Source organism: Rhipicephalus microplus, unplaced genomic scaffold, assembly GCF_043290135.1.
Source record: "Rhipicephalus microplus isolate Deutch F79 unplaced genomic scaffold, USDA_Rmic scaffold_45, whole genome shotgun sequence".
NCBI classification, from domain to species: domain Eukaryota; kingdom Metazoa; phylum Arthropoda; class Arachnida; order Ixodida; family Ixodidae; genus Rhipicephalus; species Rhipicephalus microplus.
Genome location: NW_027464618.1, coordinates 2,253,993 through 2,269,399, shown reverse-complemented (window position 1 = coordinate 2,269,399; position 15,407 = coordinate 2,253,993). Strand labels below are relative to the sequence as shown.

At 46.5% G+C, this 15,407-nt stretch overlaps 1 protein-coding gene across 1 annotated transcript; it reads left to right on the top strand.

Moving 5' to 3' along the window:
• Window positions 1-1,323: 1,323 nt before the first annotated feature.
• On the top strand, window positions 1,324-4,925 carry LOC142787109 (uncharacterized). Its single transcript, XM_075884711.1, has 2 exons — window positions 1,324-1,953; window positions 2,812-4,925. The coding sequence occupies exon 2, from the start codon at window positions 2,943-2,945 to the stop codon at window positions 4,923-4,925; it is 1,983 nt and encodes a 660-aa protein (XP_075740826.1). The 5' UTR covers window positions 1,324-1,953; window positions 2,812-2,942.
• Window positions 4,926-15,407: the final 10,482 nt, after the last annotated feature.

Sequence of the window (15,407 nt, the reverse complement as noted above, 5' to 3'; positions counted from 1 at the left end):
CTTCCACCATTACAGCATCTCTCGTATATCATGGTTCCGGGACGTTAAACCCCATCAATTTTCATTATAATAGTCAGCTTTACAGAAAAATGTCTTGTAGGTGCTACACTTCTTTGGGCCTGTGCTTCAGGCCCAAAGATATATATATATATATATATATATATATATATATATATATATATATATATATATATATATATACAACAAACATTCGTATTAAAAACATTGTGTCGGCGGAAATCGGAACTCGAGGAAGCCAACAAAAGACCGCTGTGCGCTACACCATGGTCATGTGTACTGGACTCGTTTGGTTCTCAGAAATAATTTCATCTGATTCCTGTCAATTAACCAAGCTACGCTGTCTGATTCAAAACATACACGGCCAATAATTTCGGCTCTTGACTGCAGCGGAGGCGATGAGTGACTTATCTCAGAGAACTGTGGCTGACGTGATTGTTCTGCCGACAGCGCCGACTACCGTGAAATCTGCTGGCAGCGCAAGAAGCCTGACGGCCCCGTCCAACAATAAACCGAAGGAGCCTAGTGAGCCCATGGTAGTACGCCGGTCCAGCTCGGACATTAGCAAACAGGTAAGATGAATAAGGGTTCAGCTTTAGTTGAATGAAAGACAGTATAACGCAGGAGAAATAATGGTATGTCTAACCTTAAAATATGAGAAGAGAGCAAGGTGGGTCATTGAGCAAACTGATGTTGAGGGCATCTTGGTCGCAATGAAGGAGAAATCGGCGAGCCGTAGGAGGCCAAATGAGCGCTGTTCGTTATGGGTAACAGGCTAGATTCCAAGAGAAGTAAAGGCGCGAAGGGGAGACAAAGTTATACCGGAAACACTCTTAATGACGACACTGTTTCCCTTGCATTCGGGGAGGAGATTTGGCGAGCGTCGATAAAGTGACCACGAAGCGAATTTTCCAGATGACGGTGAAGAAAACAGTGTCGTCATTGAGGGTGGTTTAGAACTGAATGGGAGACTATCAGCGTGGTGCATTGGTTTCGGTTTAGCCTACTAAACTACATCCAGATTTGATTCCACCACGGTGATTACTAATGGCCGCTATTCGAAAATTTCAGAGCGGCATGGACTTTAATTCGCCAGTTAGACCCGATTGGTATTTCCACTGGTTAAAACGTTAATTGTTTTAGTTTCTGTAATTACTGCCGCGATTAATGCTTGTACACATCTGAAGAGGCCTTCGGTCAAAGTAAAGGTAAAGGAAACGCTGAAAGTAGAACGCAGAAACATCCTTTCTGTAATTTTTATATATTAATGGACAGATTTCTTCAAACGCCCTGTATACCGCAGATTGGATCCAGAAGCTAGCCGCAAGCCTTACTTCATATAATATTCGAATTTTTGTTGCTAATGCAATATTTGCTTACCTTCTTACGGTTACCTTCTTACGTAATTCATGCCCGTGTACCAATAAATATCGAAATGGCGTATGAATGACACTGCTGGGCATTAGGTGTGAGTAGACGTTAGTACAAACGGGAATTTGGGCCAGGCTGGTAGTAATGCTGAAGACGAGTAGATAGGATCATAGGTCGGCAGAAATAGGTCGAACTCACTCAGATTTACTCATGAAATTCATATTGTGCATTGGGCTCACCTGGACTTGGACTCACGAAAATTTTTCTGTGCTTAGCTCACTCTGACTCACACTCACGAAAAGTTTCTTCAATCAGACTCACCCGGAGTCACACCCGCCAAAATATTAGTCACCTGGACTCACTCACACTCACAGCTTGATCCGAGTGAGTCCAAGTGAGTCGACCCACGAGTGAGTTCGCCAACCTGTGGTCTACAGTGATAACGCTAAGCACGCGAAATAACATCTCTGCAGAGCACCAGAAGACTATCGACAGGGGACAGCACAAAGCCAGAAAACCAACCCATCAGCGGCGCCGCGAAAACTGCTTCCACAACTGCTTTGCGTAAGTATACCTTCTACATGGCGAACGAAAGAAGCAAAACTAGTCCAGACTAAGACCCATTAAATTGACCAACCTAAGCGTAACGTTTTTGACCGCGTATAAATTTTGACAGGCATAGATTGCGATGTTTCATTATGTTGTGTAGTGTCCAGCGCTCACGAATCTTGGTTACATTACGATTGCGATGAACGCCACAAAGACTGAAAGTTAAATCCACAAAACATGCCTTCTTTAGGTGCGCTATTACATTGGTCAGCCGAATTCAATAACAATACTTCCCATGCTGTGATTGGCTGAATAAATCTCTTACGGAAAGTTTAAACGGATGATATTTTGTGAACAAGAGCCCTGTTTTGCACAATTTTATTAAGCTTGCCGGTAGTAGACTATGGCGTAAAGATAACGAAAACATGGTTAACCCCACCGTCATTATATCTATCTATCTATCTATCTATCTATCTATCTATCTATCTATCTATCTATCTATCTATCTATCTATCTATCTATCTATCTATCTATCTATCTATCTATCTATCTATCTATCTATCTATCTATCTATCTATCTATCTATCTATCTATCTATCTATCTATCTATCTATCTATCTATCTATCTATCTATCTATCTATCTATCTATCTATCTATCTATCTATCTATCTATCTATCTATCTATCTATTTATCTATCTATCTATCTATCTATCTATCTATCTATTTATCTATCTATCTATCTATCTATCTATCTATCTATCTATCTATCTATCTATCTATCTATCTATCTATCTATCTATCTATCTATCTATCTATCTATCTATTTATCTATCTATCTATCTATCTATCTATCTATCTATCTATTACGCAGACGGAAGCGTGGCATCACATGACTCTCAGCGTTCGGTGCACGACCGGCGACCAGTCGGGCGACGCGTGAGGCCTGCTCACCTCCTGTGCCTCGCTGTTGGCGCTCTAGCCACTTCCGTGGCGCTGGCACTCATGGTGTTTTGGTGGCGAAAGCAGGACCTGGCGGAACCTTGCGTCGGCTTCGACTGTCACTTGGCTTTCAATTATCTGCGCTCGCTCATCGACACCGACATCGAGCCTTGCGACAACTTTTACGCGCACGTCTGCCGCAAATGGGACTCGCACCAAGGTGGCCGCAGCTTCGTTGACGCGGCGGTCAGGGAGATGGACCTACCCCTGAACTGGACCATTCTAAGCATCGCAGTCAACCGGGAACGTTACTATGGTTACTCGGACTTTGTACGCTTCTATGCGGCCTGCCACAAGTTCGTGGCGAGAGCTGGTGACCGCAGTTCCCGAGAGCAAGAAATCAAATTTCCGCTTGGTTTGTTCCCCGACGATTCGTCTATCTTGCACATACGAGAGCCCGCGGCCCTCCTCGCTCGAGTGATGGCAATTTCTGTGGCTAGGGGCATTTACACCGCATTTGGAGTCGACCTGGTGCGACATCAAGGCGTCCTCGCTGTCTATATCTCATGTGGAAGGACTCTGGCCGAAAAGCTGGGGGAAAGAAACCGCACTCGAATGCTGCACCTGTATTTGCGACCGGTCTTTGATGCGGTTGAAACACTTCTAGACAATGCGACGTGGCTTAGTCTTGAGGATATGGCAAGTGCCTTTGGCGAATTTGAGTCCAGCATGGTCCAACCTGGCAAGCGACACCGCGACGCGCATGGTTTAGATCAGCTCCAGGTTTCTGTCTTGGACGTTGTTGCCAAAGTCGAGAGCTCAGACTGGCTTACCATTCTCAACACCGCCACTGATGCGAAGCCACCTCTGACAAGAAGTAGCCCCGTGCTCGTCGACTGTCTAGGGTGCTTGAATTCCACGGTACATTCGTTCGCCGCTCAGCCGCAGTACGCTGCGGTGTACGTGTACTGCCAAGTTCTCACGGAGGTAGGCCACTTTCTGTACAAGAGCAACGAGCTCGCAGCTAAGAGAGCCGCCAACGCACCGGCGACGTGTCTGTCGGCCACTCGCGACGTGCTTCCACCCCTGTGGTCCCACCTGTACAGCAATATGAGCTACAGCGTGGCTTCGTCGGATGCACGTGCATCTGACATCTTTGCCCGTGTGGCCTCTCTCGCCACAGAAACCCTGATTAGTTCACGATTTTCCCCGGGTGAGACTGAACACCACAAACTAACGGCGCTGTCTTTTCTGGACGTGTCCGCGGCAGATGTATTTCTATACAATACTACGTTGGACCTGAGTTCTGGGAAAGCAGGCAGCATCTTTGACGGCATCGACGTAAAGGTGTGGGCAGACTTTCTGGCGCTGTATATCGCGGCCAAGTCGCGAGAAGTCACGAGACGACAGCGACAGCCAGTGACTGCGGACTACGCAGTCGAGAGCGCCCTGCTTCTCCGGGGTCGCGTGACGTACCACCCGCTCCAGCGCGCCGTGGTCCTTCCGGCGGCCATGCGGCGGTTGCCCATGACATACCCGACCAGCGTTCCTGCCGAGTTTGAGATTGGCACGGTGGGTACGCTGTTGGCGACCGAACTGTTTCGCGTGGCCTTGTTATCTGCATTCAAGAAAAAGAAGCTGCCTTGGGCGGAGTGGTATGCAAAGATAGTGAGAAGACTGTCAGACTGTACCCAAGACGCCGTCGTAGCGTCTGCGATGAGGCTCGGGAAACACCCCGTCGAGAGCGCGGCCTTCGAGCTTTACGTGTGGTCTCAGGCGTTTCGGGTCGCGTTGAATGCTCTCGAGCAGTATCACCAGCCCAAAGGCAGCCGGGGAACACTGGCCGCACAACGCCGGGTGTTGGTGCTGCAGACGTTCTTGAGGCGCTTCTGCCTACTCTCGTGCGGAACCGGAACCCTGGGCTCGGGCGTGAAACGCAAGCTGCGCTGCTTGCTTCCCGTCCTGAGCGCACCTGAGTTCCCTTACGCTTTCGATTGCAAGAAGTTCTACAAGAACTCCGCGTGCGCCAGGCAATTCGGCGTGTGATCGTGATGCAATTCATAATATGAATGACGCTTCTACAACATGCTTTGATCTGAGATAATGAGCTTTATAATTAGCCTTCCTTCGGTAATCATTCGAGAGATGACCAGCCATAACGTCATGCCTCATATGAATCGACCTACCGAAACGTACGAAAGGTTGATTTATCATCTTCTTTGATATTGCGAAACACTGAGAGAATGATTTGCCAATGTTCGCTTTAAAAATGAAATATAAACATGACAGACAAAATAGTGATGTAATGTGCCTCACCATTCTGCTTTATAGTGCGGTCACTGATGTGAAAACCGCAACGTCGTCCACTGTGGCCTCTTATACGCAGCTCAACAACCCCCAAGAACATCGCAGTGACAACTGCATTTGCAGCACCTGTCAACTGCAGCGCCTGTCATGTTGTTGTTCAACTAGTGACGACATTTACTACGTTCCATACTCATAACGCGCACAAACACAGATACACACCCACAATCTCGTAGAAGAACATGTAACATGCAGATCGAAACAACTATCGCCCAGTCATAGATTTCTAAAAAAGGAGCACTGAAAACACAGTACGTATGTAGAGTAACTTCCGTAACATTAGCAATTCACGTTATAAGAAGCTGCATTTATTATCGGTACATATTCTTGCATCACAGAGCTTAGCGCCTACAACCTGTGTCTGCTATGTCAGTGTTACATTCCTGAGCGATGCACACGCAACCTTAGTTGTTAATGTTACTCTGAATGTATTGTTGGGTGTATTCGAAATATGAATGTGCAAGAACGCAGTAATTTAGTGACGAAGCACTAAGTAACAATCCATGATGCCGTGGCCGCGGAAATAAACGCCACGGCTCCACGATAGTTTTAAGACATGTTTGATGGCTATACAGTACGGGTCCGGTAATGACGAATTGTCGCTAGTCTGGGCATAAACTCACGCATCTTAGAAAAAAAAACGGCAGATCCCACGTGCCTAAGAATCGACGTTATGCGAAGCATGTGGAGAGAAGGTGACCGTGTTGCAATTTTTTTATTAAGCGACACGTCATAAAATGACGTTAAATATAGGTAGTAACGTTGCACGCACAGACATATGTTGAAGAGTTGCAGATGTTCATATAAACAGTTGTTTGCATTTGCGCAACGATGTCAACTCGAACATGTGGATTATCTTATCAACCCTAGGAAGCTGATATGAAACGCTGATGCTCACGAAGATGCTAGCCCTGGACACTGCTTCATAAATCAACTTCAGTGCATGGCAACTAAGCACAATTGAAGTTAATTGGACGTGCCGACTGTATAAAAGGAGTACATATTAATGCTTATAAAATTGGGTAGGCAGCCCTGACACTACTATTGACGTTTCACGAAGATTAGTGTCTTTTTGAAAAGTAGTTCCGAGTACTGGCGTAGTTCTGTGGTAAAATGCTTGCCACGCAGAATGCTTGGGTTCGATTCCAGCGGGGACACCGCTATTCTTTCTTAGTATTCGTTGGTTCAACGCCGCCGACGGCATTTTTCTTGACAATTTTGCATTGAATTTACAAGTGTAAGTACTAACTATTCCTGGGTGAACATAAACCTTGTTAAAGGGCCACTCACCAGGTTTGACAGTTTTGAGCAAACAAGCGCAATGCGTAGATGGAAGGCTGCCGATCACATCCGCCAAAATTTGCAACGCTACGTGCCGCGGCGCCCCGCCGAGGTGGTCTAATGGCTAGGGTACTCGGCCTCTGACCCGCAGGTTGGGGGATCGAATCCCTACTGCGGCGGCTGCATTTTCGATGGAGGCGAAATGCTGTAGGCCTGTGTGCTTAGACTTAGGTGCACGTTAAAGAACCCCAGGTGGTGGAAATTTCCGGAGCCCTCCACTACGGCGTCTCTCATAATGATATGGTGGTTTTGGGACGTTAAACCGCACATATAAATTACGTACCGCGGAAATGGGTCAAACACGCATGGCGCATACGCGCATACCACGGCTCGTGTTATGTAGGTGTGTGTGTCACACCTGTCTGGAGGAAAGGGTTTGACGACTTACACGACGGCATTTTCACGTTAGTCGTTTTATGAACAATCAGATATATCCGTCAAACTCACTTCCCCTTCCGCACTAATTTCGCTCCGTACCAAGTTAAAGAGATGATCCCGAGAGCAGCCAGGTGTAGGCAGTTAGACAGACTGAGATGGCGATTAAGAAAGTGATGCGAATGCGGCCCGCTTATGCTACCACTGTTTACTCTTGTTGAATACGAAGCTAAAGCGTCTCCCAAGTTCTGACGGCTTGTGCGGCTGTTCTATGTGTCAAGGGAATGAGGAGGCATGGTGGTTAGCTCCAGTTCTAATCAACCGGAAGGTGCGCCACTCAGAGGTACGGGTGTCATGAATGAGGGTCGCGAACGTGGAAAGGGGAGAGGGTTAGGTCGATTACAGACTGGGCCATGTGGTTCGACGAGGTCTTGGAACGCTAGCATTGCCGATGCAAATTGCATCTGCAATGTTTTCTTCTATTTGTATATCATGAAAAATCGGCAGATCTCACGTACTTAATAATTGACGTTATGCGAAGCATGCGGAGGAAAGGTGACCGTATTGCAATTTTTTATTGAGCCCCACGTCATGAAATGAAGCTAAATATATGCGTAAATGTTGCACGCACAGACATATGTTGAAAGGTTGCATATGTTTGTATAACCAGCTCTTTGCACTTGCGCAACGAGGCCAACTGGAACATGCGTATTAGCAACACCAGAAGCTGACCTGAACAGCGGATGCTCGCGAGGATGCTCACCCTGGACGCTGCTACATAAATCAACTTCAGCACATGGTAATTAAGCACAATTTACCTTAACCCGACGTGACGGCTGTAGCAAAGGAGTACATGTGTAATGTTTATATAATTGGGTAGGCAGCATTGCAACCACTATTGACGTTTCACAAAGATTAGCGTCTATTTGAAAAGTATAGTTCCGAGATCTGACGTAGATCTGTGGTAAACTGCTTCATTTCCACGCACAATGCTTGGGTTAGATTCTAGCTGCGACCCTGAAATTTATTCTTTTCATTCGTCGGGTTGACGCTACCGATGTCGGGTATTTATTAGCGCTCACCCGTTAAAATTGTCCATGTGCGTTCTCATCGTACCTTGCTAGATACTAAGTGTCAATCACCTGTGGCACATAGCCGCATACAAGCGGCACATACCCGCCCATGAGTACGTGCCACTGTCTGGCGGCAAGTGTTTGACGACGTAAGCGACGAGATTGTGATAGTATTCATGTATGGACCAGCGCGTCATATTCATCAAACCATCTTACCCTCCCATGCTAATTTTGGTTCACGCCGAGTTAAGGGGGTGACAACGAGAGTGCCCAAACGTAAGTGGATAGATAGATAGACAGATAGATAGATAGATAGATAGATAGATAGATAGATACACTTGAAGTCGCCTAAGTTCGCTAAGAAATGCTTGGCATATAAAAATCTTAAAAGGTAGTCTACATTACAATCGGTTATCCCATGATCATGACAGTTGTGCTGAGGAAATACACTAGGACGAAAAATTGGCAAGAGTAAAAAAAATGAGAAAATAAACGATTGGCCCCGTACCCGCGTGCTTCGCTGCAAATGTCGAGAAAAAATAGCCTTACGCCGGCCGTACTACACCGAATCCTGGTCTCATCCGCGGCCAGCCATTGTGCTGTTCTCGTACCAGTTCCGCCCTGGCATGATAAATGCAACGGTGGTTTGTTTGAACAGATTTCATTTTACCACATTATCACTGCTGGTATGCCATGTGCTCGTATCTTTACTACATTTGAGATATGTTTTGGTCACGTGTGCAGCATCATGACTTGAAGAGAACCATTTGTGAGACGTGAATGTGTTTTATTGCGAGTTAGGGTTAATGGCTGTGGCGTGCCGAAGTAGAGAAGTGGGCGGCAACATATATCAGAGGGCTTTTTGGTGCATGGCGTCGCATTTTCAGCACAGCCTAAGAAACACTACGGTCTGTAGAATTACGTATCTACATACTATTGTGAAGGAGCCCACCACGTAATAATTACGCATAGATGTTGCGTCTCTCAGATACGCGTAATATTTACTTTGTGATCCACAATGCTCACATGTATATATGAACGCACCTACGAAAGCAAGGTGGTCGGGTGAATGAATCGTGTGACAGACAGACAGAAAGACATAAAGGCAGACTGAAATTTCTGCGTTCAAGTAAGCTTCGTCTTTAGGAGTTGAACGCGGTAGCGGTATCCTGTTTCTATAGTGCGTACTACAAACACTTAGTGCATGAGACCTTTTCGAACTGTCTATGCAACCACTACGCAGCCATAAGAAAATAGGTGCAGTACCGTGTGTGCCTTTTCTAGTGGGTGACTGGCTATAAACCACGAAGCCCATATGATAATGACATGTTCTCACGGCCGCTGGCAATGGGCGCCTCAGCCATGCATTAATACTGCAGTATTTCATGTTGCATTGTGAAGCATGCATACAGGGCGCGTGTATTTGTAAAGCATGAAAGCTACTTTCAGTGAATTTCAGAGTAGAGGAAGTTCTTTTCACTGTATTCCCAACCAGCAGACGTGCGGTCGTCATTCTGCTTCCGGCAGCCGTGCTGAACGGATCGCATGGAGGGTCATGGGCTCTTGCCCAGTGCCACATAGAAAAATAATTCAGGCCTGTTCACTACCCCAAGAATGGCCTCTTACGTCCCTCAGTTTCGACACTCGTCTCCTGCCGAGTGGACGAGCGGATGCATGCTCCCGCCGTTCGAGATAGCAGGATTGCTAAGCCTGAAGAACCCTGTCGGGCAGGGTTGGTGTTTCTTTTGGCGACTGCATGAGGATGAACGTGTTTTTCAGCGTCTGTGAAGTGCCGCGGGGTGATGTAAAGTGCTCCGTTCACTGAATGTTCGCGTAGCGAACATCTGCAAGCTCTCGCAATGGGGCATTACTGCGGATCCAGCTGTTCACGGATATTGACAATGTGCCGAATATTTCAGTGTTTCCATTAGCGTTCTCTCCGTGATTCGAAGGTATGTGTGTCTATACTACTTGATTTTGAGTTGCTTTAAAGGCACCACCTTTGGCACGTTCCGTTCTTTATGTAAAATGGTGTCGTTTACGCTTCTCTACTGTAAACGGAAGCCTTCATGATTTTGGACAACCTTAGCTGAGCGGCGCTGGCGCTCACCACCGTGATAACGTAATCGTCCCGAGAGAGTGCTAGGAACTGCATAGATTTCGAGTTTTTTTTTATGTGCGCATTTGCCGAAACGCAGTCTGCTTGGCTGAAAATGAGGGCAAAATAATGTAAACACAGCTACACGCACCGCTCAACCAGCCGCGTTTTAGGTTCCGCTGCTCGCACCGCAACCACGTCAAGGTAAAGCATTAATCGCCGCGTAGTAATGTATTCTCAGACCAAGCTTTATTCTTTGGGAGTCGGTATACATTTTGCCATTTGCACTTAGCTGTTCGGGCTTATTGTAATACCTCTAGTCCCTTTGTTTAGATGAGGAAAGGAGGGCTAGTGCGTGGTGTCGCGCATCTGTTATCTATACTATGTAGTATTTCTTACCGCCGCTCCGATCATTTCCAGGTCATATTGTAAATATGCTCCATGTCTCTCTAGTATACCTTCACCTAGTTTATTGTCCTTGAAATATGTGCCGCTGCTCTTCAACAGAATTTGGACACCTGTGCGTACCTCAATGATTTTCCTGTTTTGTAGCTTCTCAATAAGGGGCATGAGGAGCAGAGTGCCTGTGATAAAGTGCTTTGTTAAATATTTTTTCAAGTGTGTGATCTTCATTTCAAGCCGGAATACTTGAGAACAACTGCCTATTACAACGTTCCACGAACATTCACCAGAGAACAAACGCACTCAATACGCAGAGAAATTTGCAGAAGCTTGGCAAATAATAGGAACACTGTGTGTGTATCTTCTGAACTGCGTGTGTTAATCAAAATTATTCACTAAGATTTATCTTACTCATTTCGCGTCTTTGTTGGGTCACCATACTTTACTCTTATAAATCGGTCGCGTATTCGATAGCGCACAATATTTTCTTACGTCCGGATGGAATAACGAACTCTTACAAATAAAACGCCAAAGAATTCAAAGCACAATACAATCGTTAAACCAGTGCCAGTCCAGACACAAAAGGTTGAATGGATCTGTTGTATACATGTACAACTCGCCGCGAACGTTTTATCTTTTCACGGAAGACGATCGTGTGGCACTAGCTTCACGGCCTCTTGTGCGCGCTTGCTCAGTCAGGGCGCGTGACGTCACAGAAGCAGTGAGCAGGCCTGATATCTAGGTGGCATTGCTCAAACGGAGCGGCGATAGCGGCCAGTCTTAGCCGTGGAAACAGGAACAGAGATAACAATTACCAATTTTTTATGCCGCAACTGCCAAAAGAACGACTTGTTATCAACGCAGTTTTTAAACGGTAATCTACAGTACGGTCCACTGCAGCACGCGAGTGCGTGGCCGACAGTCCGCTGAGCGCCAACTTCCGGCGAGGTTTGGAAAATGCGGTGCATGCCCATCTGCGTGCTACTCAGCTAGTTGCTCGTACACTCGGAATGATATAGCGAGGCACGAACCTTCACTCGTTTCACTTTCGCACTGTAAATCAACTTACGCAAGCTAGGCCTTCTACTCCTTTGTTAAGCCGATATTTCATGGTCGCAAGGGCGAGGTTGGAATGTTCACTGCATCCGACTTCCACAATACCTTATTTGTTATCGAAAGTGGCCAGTTGCAGCAAGCAGTATTTTAAAAAAAATTGGCAGATCCCACTTACAGTGGGAATCGATGATACGCGAAGCACGAACGAGGAAGGTTGATATGTCAATTTAATATCAGCACAACGTTACGAGACGGAGGTAGATTATGCCATACGTGACTTCCATGTCATGATTATCATGCTTGGAGTTGTCATTTACCTTCGTCATCTATTCACGTCCCCTGATACCAAATTTGGTATATGCGGAAGTAGCGAAACGGCCGCGAACGTGCTATGAGCGTAACGTGTATAGCCGACTTCTCCATGACACGCATGTCATGATTATCGTGTTTGGACGTGCCATTTACGTTTGTCTATTGAAGTCCCATGATACCAAATTTGGTTGAGCTAGTAAAACCACCGCGAGCGCGTTATGAGCGTAGCGTGTAGTCATGTTTCACATGACACGCATATCATGATCATCACGTTTGGACCTGTCATTTACATTCGTCGTCCATTCACGTCACGAAATACCAAATTTGGTATATGAGAAACTAGTGAAACGGCCGTGAGCACGCTATGAGCGTAGCATTTAGTCATATTTTACATGACACGCATATCATGATTATCATGCTTGGACGTGTCATTTACCTTCGTCATCTATTCACGTACCGTAATATCAAATTTGGTACATGTGCATGGCGTAGCGAAACGGCTGCAAGCGCATCATGAGCGTGGTGTGTACTCATGTTGTTACATGACACGCGTCTCATGATTATCATGTTTGCACCAGTCACATACCATCGTCGTCCATTCAGGTGCCGTAATACCAAGTTTGGTATAGACGGTTTCGCCAGAGCCTGCCTGTCTCTGGCAACATCGCGTGTTCACCGGGAAACCACCCCTGGAAACTTCCGGTTTAGCTTGTTTTTGCGTGGTTTTAGCGTTTGTTGCTGGCCACGGCTGCTTGTGTTCTAATGTTTTATGCAAATAAAAATATTTTCATGAAGTGCTGGCAACTTGAGCACAGCTGCTTCAAGTCAGGATGCAGTGTACATGCCTGAAATAATTTTATATACCAGTCAAAACGTTCTATTTTTTGACGGATGACGATAGAAAAAGTTCCTGAAGTGCAGAGATCACGCGAGAAAACTGGATTTCCACCAAGAGCGCAAAAGTTTGTACTGACCATTTCATGAAAAGCAATGCAAGCTCAGCGTAGAATAATGATAGAGGCGATACTCAGACGTTAGACTAGTCGAAGGCCCCCGTTACAGATAACACATCAGTCACTGTCGTCTTCCACCCGTGGCAGATAAATGTACTGACGCGGGAAATGGGTAGCAAAACGTGGAAGCTAACACTGAAAATCCATTGCAAAGGTATTTATTTCATAGTTTTAGCTATATCAATGATGCGTACTATTCGAAACAACACAGGACACAAAGTAGCCGCGCTTAACATTAATCGCCGCACAATGTCATGGTGTCCCCGGTTCGTTGTCGTTGCATTTGATTTTTTTTGAAAGCGACGTCGGTGAGTGGGCTCTCATCTGCGGGAGCAAATGACTCGTCGTCAGTCTTTCTGCCGCTAATGAACATTGCCCCATTCAAGCTTGTTTATCTTTTGAGTGTGAACATGAACTGCCAGCTTAGGCAGGTTCAACTTGAAAGTTTGGTTCATGAATAGCCTACTCGCCAGTAAAACATAATAGTTCGCGTGACTCTGCAGCCGCAGTTTATGCCAACACATCAGTTTAATTTTTAAGTTCTTGGTTTCAGGAACACTTTGACTCGCGAGCAATTCCGATTTCCGCTAATCTCTCTAAAATTTGCCCGGTGTGACACAGGCGCAGAAATAAGCGTTTTATCCCGATGTTGTGTGTTTTGACGGAAATACAAATATGTTTGGGGTTCAACAGGAGGAAGGTTTTTAATTCTAGTCAAAAAGCTGAATTGAACAACTTCACTTTTTTCCAGCATATAGACGATGTGGGTGCGCTTTGAAGACGTGTACCGGGAAAAGACAGGTGTGCGTTGTCAATTCCCGGCTTCCGTCTTCAAAGCACCTCCACATCACCGACATGTAAAACCAACTGGCCCAAATAATCCGCTGACAAACTTGTCCTGCAATTTATACATTTTCTGTTTGTATAGGCACGACCACTATCAGAGGTAACACGGAGCAGGGAGCCGCGCTTATCGGAAGGCCACGACGGATATCTTGTGCAGCGCCCGTCGGCCACGCGAGCCCCGTTACCTGCAGCAGTGGCCGCGCCTCTGCGTGCCGTGCGCTACGTCGAGCCCCTTCATTTAGCCGCCGGACGTTGCTCCAAACACATCCTAAGCAATACGCCAGAGATAATAGAGCAGCAAACTCAAACACACCACGAAGACACCGCCGGAACCATTGAAAAAGCATTGCCGGAAGTGCCTTACCGAAAGTATACCGAGGTAGGCCTTTCGGCGCGAGCCAGTTTGTTTACAAATACCGAAACCGTGCGGAGCTAGAGAAACGGCCGCCAGCGCATTATGAGCGTGGCATGTAGTAATGTTGTTACATGACACGCGCCTGATAATCATGTTTGCACCAGTCACATACTTTCATCATCCATTCACGTCCCGTGATAGCAAATTTGGCATACGTGTAGCTAGCGAAAAGGCGGCGAGCGCATCCTGTACAAGGAACCTATATGCTCCAACGTAACGTTGACACGCGCGCACGCTGGGCGCAGCAACGCTACGCTAGCAGAACCCTAACACTCTTTAGTCATACGCCAGGCGCAACCGGCGCGACCAGCGTCTGTCGGCACGGCCTGGTTGCGACCAGCCCCAAATGTGACATACTGCATTTGGTGCCAACGACTTTACCCAGACAGAACTGCATCTACTTCTCTTCGTGACGGAGGGACGCCGGGCGCGCTCAAACACGCATGCGTCAAAGCAACGCAGAGCGACGCGTGCAGGCACATCGGCACCTGGCGTGGCATCGCTGGCGTGATGCGATGAAACGAACGCTGGCACAAACGCGCGCCGTGTCACGCAGAAGTGTATTGGCGCTTCGAGTGTGGCATGCGGTCACGTTCTTGCATGACAGCATCTCATGATTATGATGCTTGCACCAGTCACATACCTACGTCATCCATTCACGTCCCGTAATACCAAGCTTGGTATATGTGAATCTAGCGAAACGGCCGCGAGCGCATCATGAGCGTGGCATGTAGTCATGTTGTTACATAACACGGACCTGATGATTATCATTTTTACACCAGCCTCATACCTTTGTCATTCATTGACGTCCCGTAATAAGAAATTTGGTATAAGTGAAGTTAGCGAAACGGCCACGAACCCATCATGAGCGTGGCATGTAGTCATGTTACATGACACGCACCTGATAATTATCATGTTTGCACCAGTCACATACCTTCGCCATCCATTCACATACCGTAATACGAAATTTGGTATAAGCGAAACTAGCGAAACTGCCGCGAGCGCATCATGAGCGTAGATGTATACTCATGATATTACATGACATGCATGTCATGATTTTCTCGTTAGGGTACGTCGTTTGTGTTCACCATGCAGTCAAAACTGGTATTGTATACCGTACCAGTTTTGCGACATATCATGTGAACGAAATCACCGCAAGAGCAGCAAGACCATGAAATGTAAATCATGACACATTTGTCATGATTTTCATGTTATGACACATTTGCCATGATT